The following is a 24167-nucleotide window of genomic DNA, read 5'->3' on the forward strand; positions in this document are numbered from 1 at the left end:
TACCTAGACCCAACATCAACCTCTATACCCCATAAAAGTGGAGGTTAGATTAACGTACATCCTACTCTACCTAGACCCAACATCGAGGATTACACTGGCAGAGGTTATGTTTATATCCAGAGAAGAACAAAACGGTAGCAAATCAGACTGTATAAAACAGGCACCATGCAATAGATAACATAATTCAAACTCTGATTTCTGATACAGCTACCCGCCAACTACTCTGACCTAACTAAACTATTACGGAAACCACAAATATGTATTAATTCTTCAAAACTGGCAAGCAAATGGCCTGCGTATATGTTAATGGAAGTCTGGCAATAACCATCACATCAGCGGTAGAAGTCTAAACAATTTTTACCAATACCATCAATGTCTACTGGAGGAGCGGGATCCATTACAGCCTGTACCTTGGCCTAAATATCTGAAACGCAAAGAAAGAAGCGTCATAAGCAAAGTGAAAATGCCCTTTGTAATTTCCTGAGAGCCACTAATTGGATATCAGAATTCCTCCAACTGTGTCACAAGCCTATTTCATTGCTACCGTAAGAGGAATTTGACAGAAATCACAAGTGGTTGCAAGGAATCACTTGTAGCAAGCGCTACAGGTTGACAGTTAGGATTGAATTGATCAACTTGTTGATGTGCACGGCAGTTTTCTCGCCGTGACCCGAGACCATGTTCTAATCATCACTCAGCATATTAATACTTTCTGAATAAATTAAATACTTGTATTAAATATGAGGATCCTTAATTCATAAATCAAATTGGATTAATAATCATAGTAGATTAATATAATAAAATGAATAAGACAAAATGGGCATTTGGTCTAGTATCAAAAGAAAGATTTGACTAGATAATTGAGGTTTCCAAAACATGGAGATACCTTTTTGAAAGAAAATCAGTTCTTGTATTCACCAACATGCATCCACTTGGTAGACGACCATTTGTGCCCTTTAATCACAGGGCAGCCACCTGGAATAAAATTGTTAAGTTGCGCAGATCAAAGCTATTAGAAGACAAAAACTAGTTCTCATAGGGGGAGTAAAGTCAGACATCAAGAAATACTTAACTTTCACAATAGTTCTATAACGGGTAAATTCCTTTTGAGAAATTAAATAAAATTTTCTAAATGAAAAGGACCGACACTATTTTCTGTAGAAACAACAACAACAACAACAAACCCAGTGTATTCCCACTTTGTGGGGTCTGGGGGGGGTAAGATGTACGCAGTCCATACCTCTACCTCTGATGAAGTAGAAAGGCTGTTTCCGAAAGACCCCCGGCTCAAGTTACGAGATATCAAACAAACACATAGTACAGCACAGAAGCAGATGACATAACATAGATACTGCAGCCATAAGGAATATAAAACAGAGTAAAGCAGGAATGCAGGAATATAAAGCAGAGGAAAGCACACAGATTCGTAACAAACATAGAACACGGAACACGGAACAGAACTTCTGTAGAAACAAATCACAATATAAAAATCATGACCAAGGAAAACCATTATAGTTTATGATGACTTATTCTTCTTCAAAGCAAAAAGCTTAGCAACATGCGGAAATTGATGTCTGAATCCTGATATCTCTACAAGATGCACGATCAGTATGCAATTTCCAATTTGTTCAGCTCTGTTGCACACACTGCTGGATAAAATAATCTCAACAGCTATTTCGTTCTTGTGATAATACTAATATTTTCTAGCAAATAACAAGACAAATGTGCGACACCACTGCCCAAGATGAGAAGAAACTGACCCAATTAACCTGTTTACTACAGGTAAACCTGTATCTTTTTCTATACGAGTTCTTATGGGGAAGGACGGAAAGGGGAAACATTTACATTAAAGAAGGATTAAAGGGTGTTAATAGTGGGAGGTTAAGGAGAAAGAGAAGCACCATGCAAACTTGATGGATCCAATGTAGCATCAGGCCGCATGCTCCAGAAAAGTAAAGCATCCCCCATCTTTGGCTTGACAGAGAGGCCCCTTTTAGCACATTCTGACAACTCATTCCACCCAGGTCTAGAGCTGAAGTTTCCCTTTGCTGCTGGGAAAATAGTCTCACCCCCTTCTTCAACGTCTGATCTGCATAAGCCCCAGATATATAAACAAATAAAAACAAGCAATTGTGTGTTCATTATGCATTCAGCTAAGAATAAATACAGAACTTCTACCATATCTATATATCATGTAATTATTTGAGGAATTATATATCTTACAGATACATGAGAACAGTAGCTATGCGTTGGCCCCCATTTTTGGTGTTGAAGTCATCAAGAAAGTAGTCAAAATGAGGCTCATACTTCTGTCCAGCTTCATAATGTAAAACTTGTAGACCTTCTCCATGTTCTGTAAACAAGCTGTGCTAATCAGGAAATTCACAAGGGAAGCAGAGCATCATTATGACCCTAAAAGAGGATGGATATACGTCTGCATAGAAACAATGTTCATTTCCCATAAAATGAACATTACTGACTTTATCCAACAAGAATACCAATCTCACGTTAGTTTGCGTAGTGAAGAGGAAACCAAATTAGTAAATCATATTTTGAAGGCCATGCAAAAGAACAGCCGAAGACATCTCTAGACAGGACAATATATATTTAAATTCTGCAATAAACATGAATAAAATGGAATTTTAATATCCTAAACCTCACTTGAGTCAAGCTTAACTATCTTAACCTTCAAAATTGAAGTATCTTGAAATTTAGTGATTACTACTTAGAAGTTTTAAGTATACAACCATTGCTTCTTCTAAAAGACGCAAAAAAAGAGAACTTCATTGGTGAATGTCTCCCGTATATAATTTTCTAACAAGAACTTGTATATGACAATGACAACAAAGAGTTCATACGGTATGATTTTTGCATGGTATCATCCGGTCCTCGTACCTACAGGAATGAATGTATAATCTGCTATCCTCTTCTCAATATTTCTGATAACTCTATCTCGTCCCCTCCTCAAAAACATTCCTGAACTTGTACGAACCCTGTTATATAAAATGTTAGAACATTAGTTTCATGAGAAAAAGTCAAAAACTATTCCCTCCTCCATCCTCAAACTGAATTAGTATCATACGATGGTTTGGAATGAAGGACAAGAATAATAACCTCTAGACCAAGCTATTAAAAGAGACTTCAAAGATGCTTGTTGTGGAAACTGGCAGTTAATTATTTTTAAAAAATAAAAAGAAATTAGTAGTACAAACCTGCTATCCTTACTCTGACCGGTTGTGCTATCAACAACTGTTGACTTCTTCATATGAGGTTTGGCTTGATTTATCAAGTATTCACATTCTTCCTTGGACTGTTGAAATGAAAAGTGAAAACCACATTGTCAAATTAAATCTTTTCCATTTAACAATATCTTAGTGCATCACAAAAGAATAGAGCCGGGGTTCTATCGGAAACAGCCTCTCTACTTCTTTAGAGGTAGTGGTATGGACTGCGTACATTCTACCCTCCCCAAACCCCACGATGTGCGAATATACTGGGTTTGTTGTTGAATATCTTAGTGTATCACAAAAGAATAAAGCACATTATAATTAATGTTATCTAAGAGCGAGTATATAATTGAGAAAATAGATAGAAATACTGCAGAGCACTCCCCCCAGGGCATCATGTTTTGATAAAATTAGCTCCACATGTTCCTGGTAAGAGTGCATTGTATTGTTGGCCTTACTAGTAGTCGTAGAATTACTCTTGCAGTTTCTTGTTCTTCAATTTCTATTACTATCTATGGTTTCGTGTAGTTCAATCCCTACCCTTTTTGGAGGAATTTAGAAAACATATAGATCAAAGCACCCCTAGACAAATATATAGAAGTGCATACAAACACAAGTTACTAACATAACAATCAATTACTGCCCGCCTTTATGCTTTATGAATACTTTGGAACCATTACGCTTTATTTTGTTCCGTTCATTCTAATGCTAAATAACTAACCTTTAATGCAAATGAGTGGTTCTATAAAATTAGCAAGGGCACTGCCCCGTTTCCCAATTAGATGTTTGGAAGTTTGGAACTGAGCTATACTCCACGAGGAGACAACCGAGTGTATAGAAGTGCAAGCATAACAAAGCAAAATACTGAGATAATGGAAGTACAAGAAAAAATAGATAATAACAAAAATCGAAGGACAAGAAACTATAGAATCAATACTATAATTACTAGTATAGATAGATAGCAAGACAACAACTACTGCCTACTAACCTACTGTCCTGATTCTTGTCCTTCACAACCTCATTCTTGTCCTTCACAACCTCCTGTCTAAGGTCATATCCTTGGTAAGCTGACACTACGCCAAATCCTGTTTAATCACCTCTCCTCAATACTTCTTTGGCCTCTCTTGATGACCATCCGTAGCCAACCTCTCACACCTCCACACTGGGGCATCTATCCACTAATCTCCTCTTACATGGATATTCTCATTCTAAATAATTAACCTTTAATGCAAACGAGTGGTACTATAAAACTAGTGGCTCCCTAAATCTCACCCTTATTACACGAGCATAGAAATCTCTAACCAAATACCGAATCTAATGTAATGTAACAACAACTAAACCTAAGCTCACTTATATGAATATTCTCATGCTAAACAACAACAACAATAACAAACCCAGTATATTCCCACCTAGTGGGGTCTGGGGAGGGTAGAATGTACGCAGTCCATACCACTACCTCTAAAGAAGTAGAGAGGTTGTTTCCGATAGACCCCCGGCTCAAGACATAGTACAATATACAAAAATATTTAAAGCATGAAACATGATAAAACTAACATAGATACAACATCCACAAAAGTAATGTACAATACCAAACAAAAGACACCAAAACCCTCCTAACTACGGACTACGATTCATCCACCCACCTTATCCCTCTATCCTAGTATTTTTCCACAAAACCTTCCTATCCAGGGTCATGTCCTCAGTGAGACGTAACTGCTCCATGTCACGTCTAATCACTTCTCTCCAGTATTTCTTCGGTCTACCCCTACCCTGCTTGAAACCATCTAACGCTAGTCTCTCACACCTATGAACTGGGGCATCCGAGCCCCTCATCATCACATGACCAAACCATTTAAATCTCACTTCTCGCATTTTTTCCTCCACCGATACCACTCCTACCTTCTTCCGAATAATCTCATTCCTAACCCTGTCAGCTCTCGTAAGACCACACATCCAACGCAACATCCTCATTTCCGCTACCTTCAACTTTTGGATATGGGAAGTCTTAACTGACCAACACTCCACTCCATACAACATAGCCGGCCGGACTGCAACTCTATAGAATTTGCCTTTAAGCTTGAGAGACACCTTCTTATCGCATAAAATCCCCGAAGCGAGCCTCCATTTCATCCAACCTGCCTCAATACGGTGCGAGACATCCTCATCTATCTCTCCATTTCCCTGGATCGTAGACCCAAGATACTTAAAACTATCCCTCTTCCATTAAACTTTAATGCAAATGAGCGGTACACTAGAACTAAGGGCTCCCCAAAAATCTCACCTTCACACGAACATAGAAATCTCTAACCAAATACCAAAACTAATGTAATGTAACAACAACTAAATCTAAGCTCACTTATATGAATATTCTCGTGCTAAACAATTAACCTTCAATGCAAATGAGTGGTACACTAGAACTAAGGGCTCCCCAAAAATCTCACCTTCACACGAGCATAGAAATCTCTAACCAAATACCAGAACTAATGTAATGTAACACAACTAAACCTTAGCTCACATATGATTATTTTGCTAACATGGATTTTACTTTCATTGTACTCTATTCTTAGCTAACAAACAACAAATTTCTATAATTATGATCACTTAATGGATCGCAAAAGCGAAACACTCACCAAGAAATTATGGTAAACAAATGCACGAGGCTCCCAAGATAAGATCTCCGTCCACTGTTCACCTCTTTTCCCCAATCCGTCACCTTCCCCTCTGCAAATGAAAATCAAACAAAATCTCGTTGGAACAGCAGCAAAAGTTAAAGCATAACTCTATCCCTATAAAATCAGTGAAATTAATAAATTCTTCGATAATTCAAAAGCAAAACACGCACACGTTCAAGTTCAACCGCTTCAACTTGATGTGATCGTAAGTAGACGAAGACGGTTCATCATCGGAACCAACTGGAAGATTAAAAATGCCGAGAGCCAGAAGCATTAATAGCACAACTGTTAGCATTAAAAGCATTGAAAGTACTAAAACTACTGTCGATGATCTCTTCCCTTGATGCCGATTTAATCTGACTTTCGCCATTCCTTCACTATATAATCTTCGCCGGAACCCTATATTGATCAATCTAGTGTAGCAAATTTTACTAAATATAAATATTTTCCGGCAACGGAGCTGCGGTTTCCGGTCCGGAAAAAAATTAAGAAAATTTTAAGTTTTATTAGTCGGTGAATTATTTTTTGTTTATATATTTTTTAGATTATTCTGGAAGAAGAGTAAATATAACGGTATAAGTGAAATGACAAATTAGTCCTTTTTAATATTTTATTGAAAATTACATGATTAGGGACTGAGTTTTGGTATTTTGATTCAAAAGGGATGAAAAGCCCCCGGTTCTCGAAATCAGCACACTCAATATAGTTCTCTCTCTCTTTTAAAAAATTGAAGGCACAAAAAATATACGCTTTAATTTAACTTTAACTTTTATTTATGTACTTTAATTTTGAGTGTGTGCAAGTAAATATTTAAATTTTTATAAAATTGAATAAGTAGATATATACGTCCTATATCGCATTACACGTGATCAATTCGTATCCTACATGGCATCCTATATGTATTATGTCATATAAGACACATGTGCTTACTTGTTCAACTTTATACAAGTTTAAGAGTCTACTTGTGCACCTCCAACATTAGAGGTCACATATGTAAGTTGAGGTCAAGTTAAAGTGTATGTTTATCTATTATGCCAAAAATAAATTCACACGTTTCGATTCGTTGTGTTTCCCATCAAAATTAAAGGTAAATTTATATTAAAGAATAATGAATAATATAACGTAAAGCGTATATCTGAGTCAAAAGTATAACACTCTCATCGTATATTTTTACTCGTCATATTTCGCTTTTTGAGAGTCAAAGTATATGAATTTTGATCAATATTATAAGACAAAATTTTCCATCATAAAGAATTGCAGCTTCTAATATTTTTCATACACAATTTTTGAACATAAATCTTAAATATAAAATTTTAAATTAACTAATTTAATTTAGTTTTAAAATTTATCAAATTGGCTTTCAAAAATTACATATTTCAAGTAAAAACGAACGGATGGAAGTGATATACTTAAACTAATTGTGATAGGATAGGGATATAGTTCTCTTTTGTGTTCTTTTCTTTCATTATATCTTTTTTCCCTTTCTTAAACTTAACTGATTCTGTTAGTAGTCCCACAAGTTACCCAAAATCTTTTACAATTGGTTAATATCACAATCTTATTCAAAAAAGGAATATCAAAACCTCTTTATCAACTCTATATATAGTATCCTTATATAGTTATATTCATTGCTCCAATGCGTGCACTGGACACCGGAAGGAAACCAAAAAAAAAATATATATTCATTGATAATTCTTCTATCATATTTCATTGTTGCATAAAAAGAGAAACAAATCAACAATACCAAAATTCAATGGCTAGGGACGAGGAGTTACCAATTCCAATATTGTCTAATCTTGAGCCAGTTTATGGTAGTGGCTCACAACTTAAAGAAGCTGAACTTCGATTCAAGAATTTAAAGGCCAAGTTCATAGACTTATTTGGCCAACCCCCTCATGTTTACGCGCGATCACCAGGGCGAGTGAACCTGATTGGAGAACACATAGACTATGAGGGATACTCCGTCTTGCCTATGGCGATTTGTCAAGACACAATTGTAGCTATTCGCAAACACGAGTCTAATGAGCCTGAGAAGGTTCTTCGAATTGCTAATGTGATTTGAAGAATCACAAATGGGGTCATTATTTTGTTTGTGGTTACAAAAGTTTCTATGAGTATGCCAAGTCGAAGGGGATAGATGATGTTGGTGAACCTGTTGGACTTGATGTTATTGTTGATGATACAGTTCTTATAGGGTCTGGATGTTGGGTTCGAAATCGAGATGCGTTATGCGGAAGCTATTAGTTGCAAATTATTGAGATGATAAATCGAAAAGAAAAACATACTAAAAACATAATATTATTATGTGATTTGGCCAATTGGCCTACATATAAAACCTAATATTAAAAATAATATTAAAAAACCTAACGATAAATCAGACGAAAAGAAAAACATACTAAAAACATAATATTATTATGTGATTTGCCTAATTGACCTACATATAAAACCTAATATTAAAAATAATATTAAAAAAAGCATAAAACTAATGAAAGAGAAAATCTCCCCTAAACGAAAATCTTAAAAGACTACATTGTCCCTAAACGAAAATCTTAAATGACTACATTGTGGATGCTATTGTGTTATGGTATGAGAAGGGGGTGTTTATATGAAAAAGAATTATATTTTTTATTTCAGGGAAAGTAAAAGTAATTATGGTACTTTTATTTTCCTTCTAACAAAAAAATAAAACTTAAATATAGTACGAAAATCAGGGCCTAACACTGGACTTTCAAGTTCTGCAGCATTTGTTTGCTCTTCCACTATTGCTATAATGGCTTCAATCGGCGTTAACATGGCCAAGAAAGAAGCTGCTCAGCTCACATGTGAATGTGAAAGGCATATAGGGACTCAGTCTGGTGGAATGGATCAGGCCATTTCTGTTATGGCACAATCTGGATTCGCGGAGCTGATTGATTTCAATCCTATACGTGCAACTGATGTACAACTCCCTGCTGGTGGAACTTCTGTGATAGCTCATTCATTCGCTGAATCACAAAAAGCAGTTACCGCTGCAGTTAACTACAATAATCGAGTTGTTGAATGTCGACTAGCTGCTACTGTACTTGGTATTAAGCTGGGAATGGAACCTCAGGAGGCAATATGTAGTGTAAAAACTCTTTCTGATGTCGAAGGATTGTGTATATCATTTGCTTGTACACGCGGTTTGTCTGATCCTGTTCTTGCTGTCGAGGAGCGATGACATTGAGAATATTACAAAGGAAAAGTTGGAAGCAATCTTTGCTGCTCCACCAACTTCTTTGGATGTGCTTCGCGCTGCTGCTGTGTTATAAGTTGCACCAAAGAGCTGCCCATGTATATTCTCAAGCCAAACGCGTGCATGCTTTCAAGGACACTGTATCGTCAGAGTTAAGCGATGAAGACATGTTGAAAAAGTTAGGTGACCTTATGAACGAGAGTCACTATAGTTGCAGTGTCCATTATGAGTGCAGTTGTCCGGAATTGGAAGAACTTGTGAAGATTTGTCGAGATAATGGTGCTCTGGGAGCTAGGTTTACCGGAGCTGGATGGGGTGGTTGCGCAGTGGCGTTGGTGAAAGAGAGTCTCGTTCCACAGTTCATAATCAATCTAAAGGAGCAATTTTATCAATCAAGGATTGACAAAGGAACAATTAGTAAGAATGATCTTGGCTTGTATGTTTTTGCATCCAAGCCTTCAAGTGGTGCTGCCATTTTCAGATTTTAGTTCTTGTTACGTTAGTTACCTTCAGCATTTTCAATCGTATTATTGTAATAATATTTGAGGATAACGCCCTTACTGAGATCTATGGCCATCAAGGGCATTTTTACAAGTTGACTCACATTATTGTTGTTGCAACGTCAACGTTGTTTGAGGGTGGAAATTTAAGACGTAATTGTTGTTTTTGTCATTGAGATTGATGCAGTTGAAATTGCGTCATAGTTAATGCTCTTTGTTATTGACACTGGTGCATTTTTTTCCAAGTAACAATACAATAAGATGGTTACAAACTTGACACAGTTTTACCATCAGTAATCAATTACTATATGAGTATATAATCAGAAACCGTGATGTGAAGAAACATTTTAGACTAAACTATTTAATTGCTGATATACAAGGGGTGGAGCTAGAATATATTTCACAAGGTCAGACGAAGCCGTGGCTTAACTCTGTATTTATCTAAAGAATTCAATTGAATGTGTACAAATTATCAATTTCGAACTTAGTAACTTGACATAACTAGAACCCCAAACCCATAGGTTTCAGCTCTGGCTCAGCCTGTTACCTATAAGGAACTTTTCGAAAAGTTCAAGGGCCTCTGTTACCTATAAGGACCTTTTCGAAAAGTTCAAGGGCCTCTGCTAGATGGTCCTTGAGCTTGTGAGATCATTAAACAGACAATGTTAAATCCCTATAACCAAACAAGTCTCAAAATTCTCTGAAAGTTTCTCATTCCTCGAAAGTTTTGGTTTGTATATTCAGAATGATACCATGAGCGCTTTAGGGCTTCCTCAAGATTTGTTTTCAATACAAGTATAATGAAGGCTAAAAGAGTTACATTTGTATTGCATAATCTCCATGGACAAGAGCTTTACTTGCTAAGGTTCTTGAACTATCACTGTACATTGCTATCAATGTTTCTCGAACTCTTCAAAAATGTCAACGAGTGAGTGTCGGATTCTCCAAAAGTAAGTGTATTTTTGGAGAGAATTCAACACGGGTGCGGCATGGAAAGCGAAGAGTCCGTGCAACTTAGCATTTCACAACACCTGCACAATCAGTGTCGCTGAATATTATTCAACAATGGAGAAGAGAAGGGTGGATGGAAGAGCCACTTGAATAGCACATCAGGATTGTGAAATAATCCAGCCCACCAGTACTTTGATTGTTGAATCGACATTAATAAGCTTCAAGCAGTAACATTTTACAGTGCCCCACCCTATTCTTACCGAGGGGGCTGAATTTTCTTTTGTGAGCAATAAACAAACTTTGCGAGCTCATGAACATGATTCTAGCTCTCCATCTCATCGGTCTACGCGAGGAAGGCTATTACTCCATAATTAAAGTTTCTTTTTTCCAATGTCAACCTACATTTATAATTTAGCTCTGCTAACTATGCAATGAAAAGTACTAATAATGCATTCTAGATACTATTAAGTTTGATTGCACAGAAGACCTACATTCATCCAATAAACATTTCTAATGATAACAACAATAGTTCCAACTTCCAAACTTATGATATAACGTATGATATGATAATAAATCATAACCATCATAAACAGGTGCAAATTGATATCATTCAGACAAATCCGTGATATTGGAGTGCAACGAAGGCACAGCATATCAAATTGCTATCATTCTACTTTTTCTGATTGATTTATGTGGTCATCCATCGATCTATTTGAAGGGACACAAATTTAATACTTAGTTTTTACCACTATGCATTCATATCCAACGTAGTGAAGTTCTGCTAATTGTAACTTTTCCAGCAAAATCAACTGTACTTTATTGATTGGAGTCCCATTGACCAAAACTCAGTGTGTAATCAAGATTTTAGTATCTACCAAAGAGTTGGAACATTTGGCACCTAACTTGAACAGATTATACAATCACTCAATCAGTTCCAATAACAAATTTATCTAAAAATTAAATGTAATACACAACATTATAAGAAACTGAAGTTAATGTCATCCTATATGTGGCAATATATCCCATAGATAATGTTCTTAAAAAACATGTTATTTAATAGGTGTGTTAAGGAAAAAAATCTGACTAACCAGAATATCAAGGAGTATTTGAATTGCCACGTTGCTTTTCGATTTCTTGCTTTTGTTTCTCAACAAGTTTATCCAAAGCAGCTTGCAGGGCATCCCGGCCTCCAATAAGCAACCTGGTAATGACTTCTGGATCTCTCTCAAATCGTGCCTCCTCGAACTCCTTTCGCACATTTTCTCTGAGAACGTCCCGCCAGAGGTTGCCTTGAGAGTTGGCCCACATGAAGAACCGGGTAGCGCGGATGACATCTCGGTAGAGACTTAGAGCCTCGCGGCGACTGCTAGTGAGTTTCTGTCTATTTAGGAGCTCATTCTTCTCATCATCAAGACTCTTCTCCCTTTTAACCACGTGTCTATCCAATAGTTCCTCCATAGTGTCTGGACCATGGTGCAGGAGGCGATAGCGATGCAAGAGCCATCTTGACTCGAAACTATGATTCACAGCAGTTGAAAGAGTTCGGAACTTTTGGATATTAGCAGTCATCTTTCACCACAGTGACTTGCTGAAAAGGATAAAGAAACAAGACTTAAGAGCAAGCATATTTTATCAAAATGTCATAAATTTCACAGGATTAAAACCAGCAGATTAAACTGAAGTGAAAGAAATCATCCAAGTTAAACACTTTTCTTAAGAAAGTGACCAACGCCCATACAGAGCAATCTTGTTTTTCTTAAGAACGTTGTCATCCTACTTTTGGCTTTTGGCTTATTTTAACACTTTTTAAACCTAAAATGAGTGCTTAAAAGCACTTTCCAAATTTCTCAAACACCACCAAAACTAAAAAAAGTGCTTAAACACCAAAAACACCTAAAAATAAGTCAATCCAAACACGCACTTCTTCAGAAAGTGTCCAACGCCCATACAGAACAGTCTTGTTTTTCTCAAGAACGTTATCAAACACACCAACCGCAAGTGAACTCAAGATATACATGATAGGAGAAACTCCAACCAATTCTCAAGACCCCTTTTTGGGGATAAAATAAGGAACAAATTGGACTCGAGATACTACTTGATGGAACAAATACGCTAACATGCTTGCATAAATCTTACAAAAGCAACTTCAATCAAACTTAAAACACTTTCTACAGCAACGCACAATAAGAATAAAGATAGAATGAAACCAAAAAAAGAACTTCTCTTTTTCATTTAACCGCATAAACTGAGAGAATCTACATGCTTGTTCCTTTCAGTTTAATCAGAATTCGAGTCTTAAAAGAGCTACACCGTAGGTTTCAAAGCAAAGACATAATCAAACACGATAGAACAAAGTAAAATTAACAGTAAATTACCAAACTTTGGCACACATTAAATGAAAACAAATTGAATTAGAATATAACAAAACATACTAAAGCATTTTATTCTTCCCTGGCACTTCTCCAAACAGTTGAATTGCTACAGCTTAAAAGCCAGTTTCAATATGATTGAGCATAAAAAAGTGAATAAACAAAATATCATGAACATCTTTGTTGAGTAGGACAATATATTGCCAGCAAATTTTTTTTTAAAAAATAAATAAAAAGGAACAAAAACAACCACGTAGAGCCTATTGGGTAATTAACTATAGCATAAGAAATTGGGTTCTCAGGAAAAATCAATCAAAGTTAGCAACTTTAATATAATTAACAGAGATGTAGGTATGACGTAGGAAAAAATTAAAATGTGGAAATGAAATTAGAAAATATTTGAGATCTAACCTGTTATAGCTGCAAATCACTGGCTGGAATTTATGAAAGAGAGAAAGAGCCTGTTGTTGGAAAGAACACAATGGGGAAGGGACGAGAAATTGGAAAATAGTTTTTGGCAATTGGGGGATTGAAAATGGGTCAAAAACAACCCATTAATAGTGTTTGGCACATGAGTGAATTAACATAGTAAAGATTGCATATATATGTATTATATAAATATTAAAATTGTCAAAAATATAGTTTTAATTTATTCAAAGATAATAGAATACTTCTAAAATTCACAATAATTTTGTTATAATTTAAGGTGGAAACAGAATATTTTCTCCAAGAAGTAATGTAAGTTACAATGATTAATGGTTCAAAATATTTTAAAAATATATAAAAAATTATGGTTAAAGATGAATCTGTTTGAATTTCAAAATTTGAAAGATACAGTATATATTGAGATAAAGAGAATATAAGATTTGTCAAATGTTAGTTTGATAATGAAAAAATAATCCTTTATAGTCATTTGATTGCTCGTTAGAGTAGAAATTAATTATGCAACTATATTACAAAGGATGTTTTGACTAGTTTCACGAAAATCTATCCATCTTTCAATAGTATCAAGTAATCTTAGACATTAAAATTACAAATATATATATATATATAAATTTTAATAAAAGAGAGATTTGCTTGAATCTCAAAATGACGTTATATAAATATTATAGTGTAAATTTATTAAATCTCAAAATGATGTCATATAGATATTATAGTGTACAAGTATTGTTGGAGAAATATTAAAATAATTTATTATCTTAAATGGAGTTAGGGTTGTTTGGTTAGATAGGTAGTACCAAAAAAAAGAAGCTAAACAGTAGTTAGCAGCAAATTCTTGAACTCAGCTGAATTCATGGCCGTCACAAAATCCATTTTACGCTTTAATTTGTCTCGCTATTTCCTCAGTCCATTCTCCTTTCACAGAAAATTCAGTTCTGCTTCAACCACAGAGCTCGCCGCCGACATCAACATCTCCGGCGCCGGCGAAGAGGTGGGACCACCCATTCAATTATCTGCAGAAGAAGCTCAAATAGCTGAAAATATTCATAATTTAATCAAAGACCATCATCGTAAAAACCCTACAATTACTCCCACCTCAATTCCCTTAAACCCTAACATCACTTTCCCAACTCTCTCCTTCGATTTCTCTAGAATCTTCGATAACCGATCCATTTCCAACCGCGTCATCATCCGGGTCATCGAGAAATGCGGGTCGGTTCTTCATGGCATTCCATTTTCACAAGCTTTAGCTTTCTTCAATTGGGCTGAACCTTCAGCTAATAACGCTGAGCCTTACAATGAGATGATCGATCTAGCTGGTAAGGTAAGACAATTCGACGTTGCCTGGCATTTAATTGAATCAATGAAGTTGAAAAATATCAAAATTCCAATAGAAACTTTTTCGATTCTGATTCGTCGTTATGTTCGGGCCGGGCTTGCTAACGAGGCTGTTCATACCTTTAATCGAATGGAGGATTATGATTGTAAGCCCGATAGGAATGCATTTTCTGTAGTTATAGGGATATTGTGTAAGAAAAGAAGGGCTGAAGAAGCACAATTGTTTTTCGATAGCTTGAAGGATAAATTCGAGGCTGATGTTGTTTTATATACTAGTTTGGTTCATGGTTGGTGTAGAGCGGGTAATATAGCCGAAGCAGAGAGGATTTTTCGAGAAATGAAGGAGGCAGGGGTGGAGCCGAATGTGTATACTTATAGCATTGTGATTGATGCATTGTGTAGGTTGGGGCAAATCACTCGTGCCTATGATGTTTTCTCAGAGATGATTGATGTTGGTTGTCAACCTAATGCTATTACGTTTAATAATCTTATGCGTGTACATGTTAAGGCAGGGAGAACGGAGAAGGTATTGCAGGTGTATAATCAGATGAAGAGGCTATCGTGTTCTCCTGATGTTATTACGTATAATTTTTTGATTGATGCTCATTGTAGGGATGAGAATCGTGATGAAGCTCTTAAGGTGGTTAATGTTATGGCTAAGAAAGGATGTGAACCGAATGCTTCTACTTTTAATCCGATTTTTAGGTGCATTGCCAAGGCACGTGATGTAAATGCCGCTCATCGATTGTATGCCAAGATGAAGGAGATGAATTGTAAGCCTAATACAGTGACGTGCAATATATTGATGAAGATGTTTGCTGAGTCGAAATCTACTGACATGGTTATCAAGCTCAGAAAGGAGATGGATGAGAATGAAGTAGAGCCTAACGTGAACACTTTCAAGATTCTGATTTCGCTGTACTGTGGGATGGGACATTGGAATAATGCTTATAAATATTTTAGAGAAATGATCGAGGAGAAGTGCTTGAGACCAAGTGAGTCGGTTTATGACATGGTATTGAAACAGCTGAGGAAGGCAGGGCAATTGAGGAAACACGAAGAATTGGTGGAGAAGATGGTTGATCGGGGATTTGCTACTCGTTCTGTGTAAAGCGGGTTATGTTGGACCTCTGTTGGCAACTCGAAGGTTGGAGAAGTAGCCTTTGTCGCTCTTGTATTTGGAACTCGACTCCTTCAACTATTGTCTATTACTGCTGGAACATGTCGATCATAGTGGCGAATTCATTTCCTAACTTTTAGGAAATGAAAGGGAAGAAGACCCTTTTTATCCTTTGCTGAATGATAACTCAATGACAAATATCACGCCATTGCTGATCTCGGATAATTAAAGTAAAGACATTAGAGAGTATTTGATATTGCACTATAGACTTTAACTCGTATCGGGAAGTTTTCCCTTCTAAATTTTGGAGTACATTGTACAAGATTTTGATTCTTTTGCTATGTCAAGTCCAAGAATGAGTGATCACGGGTTTAAACTTTGGAAACAGCCTCCTGTAGAAATGCAAGATAAAACTACGTACAATACAATCTTGTGGTGGGGCCATCACGCATAGCGGTAGTTTTATTGCATCGGGCTGCCCGCCCTTTTAGATGAATAAAAAAAAAATTGCTCGACTGATTTGGTTATGAGAATGTGAATGCTAAAAAGTACAGTAAGTATCGATTGATGCATAAAGTTAATGACAAATAACATGTTAAATTATATTGATAGCGTAAATAATCTTTACATTTTCCACTTATATAACATTTTGAGGAGCCTTCAGAGTATTCATCTGAATTGCGTCAACGAGTAATGAGACCTTTTCAGGGTTGGTCTCTTACACTACCTCGACAACGCGTTAATTTAAGGCAGGTTCTGTGATAAGGGTTAGCTCGACAACGCGTTAATTTAAGGCAGGTTCTGTGATAAGGGTTAGCTGGAATTTTTGGATTTCCATCTCCAAGACTTGGGTTTGGTGGAAACTTTATATATTTCTTGTCAGTTGAATCCTCTGCAGAACTTGAAAATGTGATGAGTAAAATGAAGCAAAGAACAACAACATTAATGTTTTTGTTTCCACTTGTTGAAGCCATTTCTTAGTTATGTTTTTGTCGATATAGACACTAAAAGGTTCGTTGGTATTTATACTAATGTTCAATTCCATTAATGTGTAAAAATAGCCTAAGGTAGTTACAAATTTCGAGGAGTGCCATGGAAATTTGGATAAAGATCGATAAGTTTTTGCTCAAATCATGTATAAAAATATCAATAAATATTTGATTATGAATTCAGTTATTGCTATAATACTAACCTGAGGTTATTGTAAAAATTTATAAAAGTTAAATTCTGAATCCACATCTTATACATATCTCCGTCAATCACAAATAGTTAGGTAATGTATAAAAAAATAGCCAAAGTTAACCTAATATATTTTCAATTAGCAATCATAAACTTTCTTTTTAACCAATAAGTGGAATATGAAAACTAATGTCTTACATTTTGAATAGTTCGAATCCATTTCAAAACAAATGAAATCGTTGGGTACATGGTTTTGAGAAAAATGCTTATATTTGATTAGCTCAAATCTATTTTAAGTGGAAAAAAGATGGCAAAATTTGAGAAATATCAAACATTTAGGCATAAATAAGGAGTTATCATGAAAGTTTGTCTCATGTAATTATATTTTAGTGGCTAAATATACTCTCTTCGTCTCAAATTTCTTAATTTGATTTCTCTTCGTCTCAAATTTCTTAATTTGATTTCTTATTTTACTTGTCTTTTTTATTAAGAGACAAATTTTTTTTCATGTTTTACCCTTTGCATTAATTACTTTTTCTTCAAATTAAAATATAACATCATGGGTAATATGGTAAACTAACCATATTATTAATTAATTTTCTTAATCAATGTGTCATCTCAATTTGGGACGGGTAATTTAGGACGGAGAAAATATAAATTAGAGATTCTATATATATAAATAATTCGCTTTAAAGATTTTTATTTGAGCTTCGTAGTTTATTTTGCATATAAATGTAAACCTTTAGAGATTTGTTTGGGAGTTCCAAAATTAGCTTTGTATATAAATACACACCTATGTGAGCCCCAAAATACATACATATACAAATACATCGTAAATATACATTTAGCTATTTAATCTAAACCTTGATTGTAAATGATAATTATTTTAAGCATTACTTACGTCTGGCATATGACGATATTTTCTACTCCACATAATTTATCAAACAAAGAGTAAAGCATCTAGTATCCCTGAATTATGATCAAATTTGCTAAGACACACTCCAATTTCACGGCGGTCCTATGACTTTCCTGAACTAAATCTTAGCGTATTTTTGTCAATTTTTTTAGCTGATGTGACAACTTTTGTCAATCTTTTAGTTAACGTGGACTCCATTTTATGTAATAAAGGTGTCACATCAGCATAAAAGAGTGATAAAAATATGCTAAAATTAAATTTGAAGGATAATAAAACTCTTGTGAAACTACAGTATGTGGTAGTAACTTTGGTGATAATTCAGAATTACTGAATACTTATCTCTCAAACAAAAAAGGAGATGATGGTTTGATTTACTTGGGCATTCAATCTTTTTGGCTTAAATCAGATATTTTAGTGGTATTGGATTAGAGCCAATTCATTGCTTACTAGCACATGACACACTTAGTAATGAAATTTACTACGATACTAGTAGTTGATCATGACATGATGCCCTTTTTATGATTCTATTATGTTGGAATAATTACTTTATTGTTGATCTCGGATTAAAAAAAAATTTAGATTTTTCATTCGGTGTTCAGTACCTGCACTGAAGCCCGATTCAATATTAATAGTAATGAAATTTACTTCGATATTAGTAGTTGATCATGACATGGTGCCTTTTTATGATTCTATTATTTTGGTATAATCACTTTATTGTTGATCTTGGATAATTTTTTTTTTGGTTTCACATTCGGTATCCAATACTTTCATCGGAGCCCGACTAATTCAGATTCACGTCGCGTAGGGCCCATTCGGAGGAAGCGCTCCCTACCAAGGATTTTTCCATGCCCAGCACTCGATTCGAGACCTCTAGTTAAGGGAGGAGCAACCCCATCCACTGCACCACATCCTTTGGTGGTGATCTCGGATACTCAAAATACGTAAAGGCATTATATAAAGTGTCTGAATTTTTCCATGTAAAATTTGAATTATATCTTGAATGATCCGCTTCTGTCATTTTCATATTTACGAATAAGAAGCGCAAATTTGAATTTCTTTTCATAATAAGTGAAACATACCTCGAAATTGGTTGATTGACCCAATTTGGTTATGGGAATGTGAATGTTACCAGGAAAATGATTTATTATCAATAGAAGAAAAAATGATTTATTCCTCATGCTTATTTCATATATACAATTGGCACTAATTTGTTGAGATTTGGCTCATTGAGAAACCATTTGTTGTAACACATGATCGGATCATTTAAAAGGTAATTGCAAAAAACTTTATTAATAAGTGTTGATTGATACAAAACTCTTTCAGTAAATGATAAATATAACATATAAACATGTATCGAAAGCAAAATTGCTCTTTACATTTTCGACGTATATAAAAACTTAACTTAAATACTTTGGATCGGACTTTTTTAGGGTTGGTCAGTTGTATCGCCGCGACATCGAGTTAGAGGACTGCAACCTCTATGATACTCGTTAGCTGGAGTTTTTGTATTTTCAGCTCCAATATTTGGACTTGTTGGAAATTTTATAAATTTCGTCTTTCTGTCTGAAATCTCATTAGCGGAGCTTGAAAATGCGATAAGTAAAACGAAGCAAAGAACAACAATAATATTAGTGTTTACGTTTCTACTTGTTGAAGCCATTTGTTGGTTGTTATGTTTTTGTGGGATATAGAGATTAAAAGTTCATTACTATTAATGGTAATGTTTCGATTGCAATAATATGTAAATAGCCTAAGGTAGTACGTAATTTGAGGAATTCCATAGAAATATGGACAGAAATAATACTTGTTATTCCCTCTTCTCAAAACAATTTGTGGTTTAGTTAAAACTTTAAAAAAAAAAAATAGTGATGGATTCAGAATTTTAAAGTCAAACGGCGTTTAGTTAGGACCATTTTGTCCGTGGTAAATATTACATTGAGCATTGTTACATACGAATGAAGTGTTTCATCATATATATACTACTGATAAAAGAAAAAATTGTTAAACTCGATAGTACAAAATATTGAAAATATATTACTATAACACTTGTTTTTCATGGCTAGAACCCAAGAGCAGAGACGAGTTAAGGGCCATCACTCGAGCGCGGTTCGACTTACCACCACGACAACGAGTTGAAGGACTGCACCCTTTAGTATAAGGATTTGCTGGAATTTTAGGTTGTTTTTTGGTCCCAACATTAAGAGGTGGTGGAAATTTTATGTACTTTGTAGCATTACAAACCTCAAAAAACATGAAATAACAAGTGAAATGAAGCAAATTAGAATAACAACGTTATTTTTTGTGTTTCCACTTGACATAGTTATTTCTTTGTGATGGTAAGTGAAGGTTACATGACGTATAAATCTTGCAATTTAATGAACATGTAACTTCTAACTCCAAGGTAGTAATTAAGAAAATTGAGTCATTTTACTCAAATCATATTAATTGAAGAGGAACAAGAACTGTTAGTGAGTAATTTACATGAAACGGAAGGAGTAATTAATTAATTAAAGGAAATCCTCCTTATATTTTTATTTATGATTTGTGTGTTTTACTTATTAACGTACAACTATAAGCGACAGTGATGGATCCAGGATTTTCGCTTAGGGTGTTCATAGGTGTATATAAAAACTAATCGAAGGGGATTCAACATGTAATATATATATACATAAAAAATATTTTAAATCATGTATATATAACATAATTTTCCGCCGAAGGGGGTTCGGATGAAACCCCGGACCATAGTGTAGATCCACCATTAATAGACTTTCCATGAGTCAAATTAAAACGAAAGTCTAAAGTTCGAGACCTCCTATATTTTTACGTTTCATTGGGTGTAATTAAATTCATCCTTCGATTCTTACACCAAAATTAATTAAATCTCATTCACTTCTAGAAGTACTTGGGAAATTCTTAAATCTAGATCAAAGGTTGATTTGTTGGGATTTTGATCATATATGAATTAAGGACTTATAATATTTGAATTCTGAATCATTAATTTTTCTCTCCCGAAGTTTAGAATATATTATCTACATAGTATATTAAATAATTCCGTTAATATAAATACAAAATTTAAGTTAAAATTATTGAACTCTGTCAATTTACTGACAATACTTAATAATATAAATCTAGAGATGATGCAAATCTTACATGAAACAAAAAAAATGTTTTCGATAATCGCTCGACAAGTATCCTAATCAGTTAAACGAGAGAGGAAAACTATGTAAGATTAACGAAATCCATGGCAAGTATTGCTCGTCCCAGTTTCACATTGGCAGTATCTCAACCTAACACTTTTAAGGGAATCAAAGTTCCTTCAAATACATGCATTTTTTTGGAGATGGGTAAATTATATAAAAAAAACTTCATGATAAGCTTCTGCCATGATAGATGTATACTAAACTTCAGGGTAAGCTTCTGCCATGATCAATAGCACAGTTGCTGTCCATCCAGTAAACAGGCGTGCGCCTTTTCCTTTTCCTTTCTTCTGATCATATTGTTCCCACAGGTACCCTGTCCGCTTATAGTTCCCAACTATATTTCTTATCAAGTTGCTCCTCAATTCATTGTAGATGGTTTTGGCTCTTTCTCTGTATGGTCCAGACTCTTGAGAGTAGTGATGAAGAGACGAAACAATCAAATAGTTCAACGGTATCCATATTGGCCCTCTCCAATATGGAGGATCGTGCTCTGTATTCCGTTTCATGTACATGGAGCTTGTTTTGGATAGGGATCTAAGCCCAAAATCGGTCCACAAAATGCTCCTATTGGAGATGAATTCAAGCTGACTCTCGAGTATCCATGAGTCAGGTGGAATAAGCCTGAGGATAAATGGGAAAAGGCTAACGTAACCAAGATGAGGAACAAGTTGTAGAACAGGTTTTTCTAGGACTTGTCGTAACAACTCTCGCTTTGGGTCAGTCTCCACTATTTTCCAAGTTAGTTGAACCTTTTCCGTATGATTTCCATAATCACAATAAGCTCCATTAGCAGCGTCTAAGTGCATCTGGTTCAGAACTTCAAAATCTGAGAGCAGCTTTGCAGTCAAACTATACTCCTGTTGGATATCTTTATCCATCTTCAGAAGCTCTGCTATTGAGTGCATGGAATCTGCTGCAAGATGCATCCAGCATCTAAGATCCACGTGACGTTCATCTCCATTTGGATGAGATGCACGTGGATAATCATCCAGTCCAGAAGATAAGGTCTTAGGATTTAGTTCACGGGTTGTTGAAGTATCTCTTCCATGCCAGTAATAGCTACCCCTTTCCTTTCCAGCCTGAGTTGTGTTAAACCATTTGAACCATGCTTCAAGGCGGACAAATGCCCGGTCCAAGAAGACAGAGATATCCCTGGTCTCCGTAGCAGCAAACTTTTCTTTCTTCAGCTTGGAGATCAGATCACGCAAGGTCAAAAACAGTGTCGGTGGATTTCCATTAGTTGGATGCTGAAGAACAAATTCTTCTGGGACCTTACTCAAGGCTTCAGCACCTAAGATTAGCTCGCGCGGAATCCATCCATCAATATTCATCAGATCTAGCCAATGTCCAATGATATCCAAGCTAATGTATATATCCCAACGCCAGATTAGCAGTTGATGAAAACCTTCGTCCCATAGGAAGCCCCTTGGGAAGAAGGGCCGACTTGGAACTGCTGTATATAGCTCAGCAGGCCAGTATAAGACAGAATTATCTCCTGCATTAAGTGTGGAAGTTGATGGAAGCGAAATCTTTGACTGGCCAAAGAAGTAGCCAATCCCACCCAACATGTTTCCAAGAGCAGCCTTACCAACAGTCACAGGATCCAAACCAAGCTCATCAGATAGGCTAAAGCTTTTTTTAAATTTATTGTCAAACTCATTTTGTTTCTCAGAGAGTAAACTAGTCAGCGACGTACCTTTCAGCCTGCTAGCCCGTTCTTCAACTCTTGAATCACGAGCACTGGTTCCAGAAAGTAAAACAATGTCTGCTTTGAGAGGAATCCTAGCAGAGATCTGAAATACTAAAATGTTGGGAGAATCATCAGATAAGTCCGAAAGCAGCAAATGGCCAAATTTTCTTGCTTGGACTGCCAAATTTGCCTGGACAACATCAGATAGATTGTGAATGTGAGGTGTCTTGAAGCCTGAATAATGTACTCCAGAAACATCCTCTGAAAATAAATGGAGCTGCCAGTTTCCAATGTCACTACGTGATCCTGAAGCCAAGATAGAATCACCATGGATATCCGAGACTCCACTACCCAAAGTAAGACCTTTCCCACTTTCATCAGCCACATAGAAAAATAAGTGCGCGGTGTTTAACATTTCCTCATCAGACATAGATTCATCGCTCTGCACTCCAATTCGAACAGCCCAGTCTCCACCATAGCCACTACCACGATCCTTGGATTTCAGAAAATGAGTTGTCAAGGTCATTTTCTGTTCAATCAGAAACTGATGTCCATAATCCCGTCCATTATGACTAGTCCAGCCATACTGTTTCAACTCATCCGAATCTTGGCATACATGACGCATGAAATACCTCCCATTCTTGACTCCAAGCCACATTAAGCCAGCAACTAGTGATTGCGGAGTCCTTGCACGAACTCCAAAATATACCTGAGGCCTGTAAGTACCCCAGTACAAGCTCTCTCTATGATCTCCTTGAAACATTGGAAGATCCATTAATTTTGGAGCTGGAAGTGGAGCGATGACTCTTGGTTTTTGAGGTTTCTCCATGGGTTTAATGAGTGAATTAATGAAAAAGAGTGAGATCGCAAAGGCAATAATTCCGAACCCTAAAAGGAACTTGATGTTCACGCTGAAAATGCGAATTAAGCTGCGATCTCTTGTTTTATCCTTCCGTAGCATTTGATTTGGTTTACGGATTGGGGAATTTTCGGTGGAAGATTTCGAAGCTCTGCTTCGAGTACTGCCCCGTGAAGTTCCCACCATTGTTTCCAGTTTCGCCGTCTGAGAGGAAAACTGTAATAAATGGTCAAAGAAAATTATTGAAGCGGGTCAAAAGGAGAATTCTTATAAACTTTGTGCTATATTATTTCGACATCCATTTTCCTCCCATTTTCTTTTATTTTAAAATTGTTCATCTTTTTTTATTTGACACTTCTTTCAAAAAAAAAATTATTAGAGATTTATTTTACCAAATTAATTTTATTAATTATACTTTAAAATATAAATTTAAGCATATATATTTTGTTTAGTCATTTAATAAATGAGTTGGGATTGCAAGAATATAATAA

At 35.6% G+C, this 24167-nt stretch overlaps 4 protein-coding genes and 1 pseudogene across 4 annotated transcripts; 2 read left to right on the forward strand and 3 right to left on the reverse strand.

Annotated features, from left to right (window-relative positions):
* Positions 1-150: 150 nt before the first annotated feature.
* On the reverse strand, positions 151-6434 carry LOC107866844 (probable prolyl 4-hydroxylase 3). The gene is made up of 8 exons (XM_016712848.2): positions 6070-6434; positions 5858-5948; positions 3213-3310; positions 2896-2993; positions 2224-2353; positions 1902-2089; positions 887-975; positions 151-424 (listed from the first exon to the last, which is right to left on the reverse strand). Exons 1-7 carry the CDS (start codon positions 6267-6269, stop codon positions 902-904), a joined length of 879 nt encoding a protein of 292 aa, XP_016568334.1. The 5' UTR covers positions 6270-6434; the 3' UTR covers positions 151-424; positions 887-901.
* A 985-nt stretch (positions 6435-7419) lies between these two features.
* LOC107869385 lies at positions 7420-10115 on the forward strand (annotated as a pseudogene).
* Positions 10116-10309: 194 nt separating this feature from the next.
* On the reverse strand, positions 10310-13515 carry LOC107866842. The gene is made up of 3 exons (XM_016712845.2): positions 13345-13515; positions 11653-12152; positions 10310-10644 (listed from the first exon to the last, which is right to left on the reverse strand). Exon 2 carries the CDS (start codon positions 12131-12133, stop codon positions 11660-11662), a length of 474 nt encoding a protein of 157 aa, XP_016568331.2. The 5' UTR covers positions 12134-12152; positions 13345-13515; the 3' UTR covers positions 10310-10644; positions 11653-11659.
* A 577-nt stretch (positions 13516-14092) lies between these two features.
* LOC107866841 (pentatricopeptide repeat-containing protein At1g20300, mitochondrial) lies at positions 14093-16208 on the forward strand. Its single transcript, XM_016712844.2, has one exon. The coding sequence runs from the start codon at positions 14228-14230 to the stop codon at positions 15821-15823; it is 1596 nt and encodes a 531-aa protein (XP_016568330.2). The 5' UTR covers positions 14093-14227; the 3' UTR covers positions 15824-16208.
* Positions 16209-21151: 4943 nt separating this feature from the next.
* Positions 21152-23948, reverse strand: LOC107866840 (mannosyl-oligosaccharide glucosidase GCS1). The gene has a single exon (XM_016712843.2). It carries the CDS (start codon positions 23860-23862, stop codon positions 21325-21327), a length of 2538 nt encoding a protein of 845 aa, XP_016568329.2. The 5' UTR covers positions 23863-23948; the 3' UTR covers positions 21152-21324.
* Between the last annotated feature and the right edge of the window lie 219 nt (positions 23949-24167).

The sequence above is a fragment of the Capsicum annuum genome, chromosome 4 (assembly GCF_002878395.1).
Source record: "Capsicum annuum cultivar UCD-10X-F1 chromosome 4, UCD10Xv1.1, whole genome shotgun sequence".
NCBI classification, from domain to species: Eukaryota; Viridiplantae; Streptophyta; class Magnoliopsida; order Solanales; family Solanaceae; genus Capsicum; species Capsicum annuum.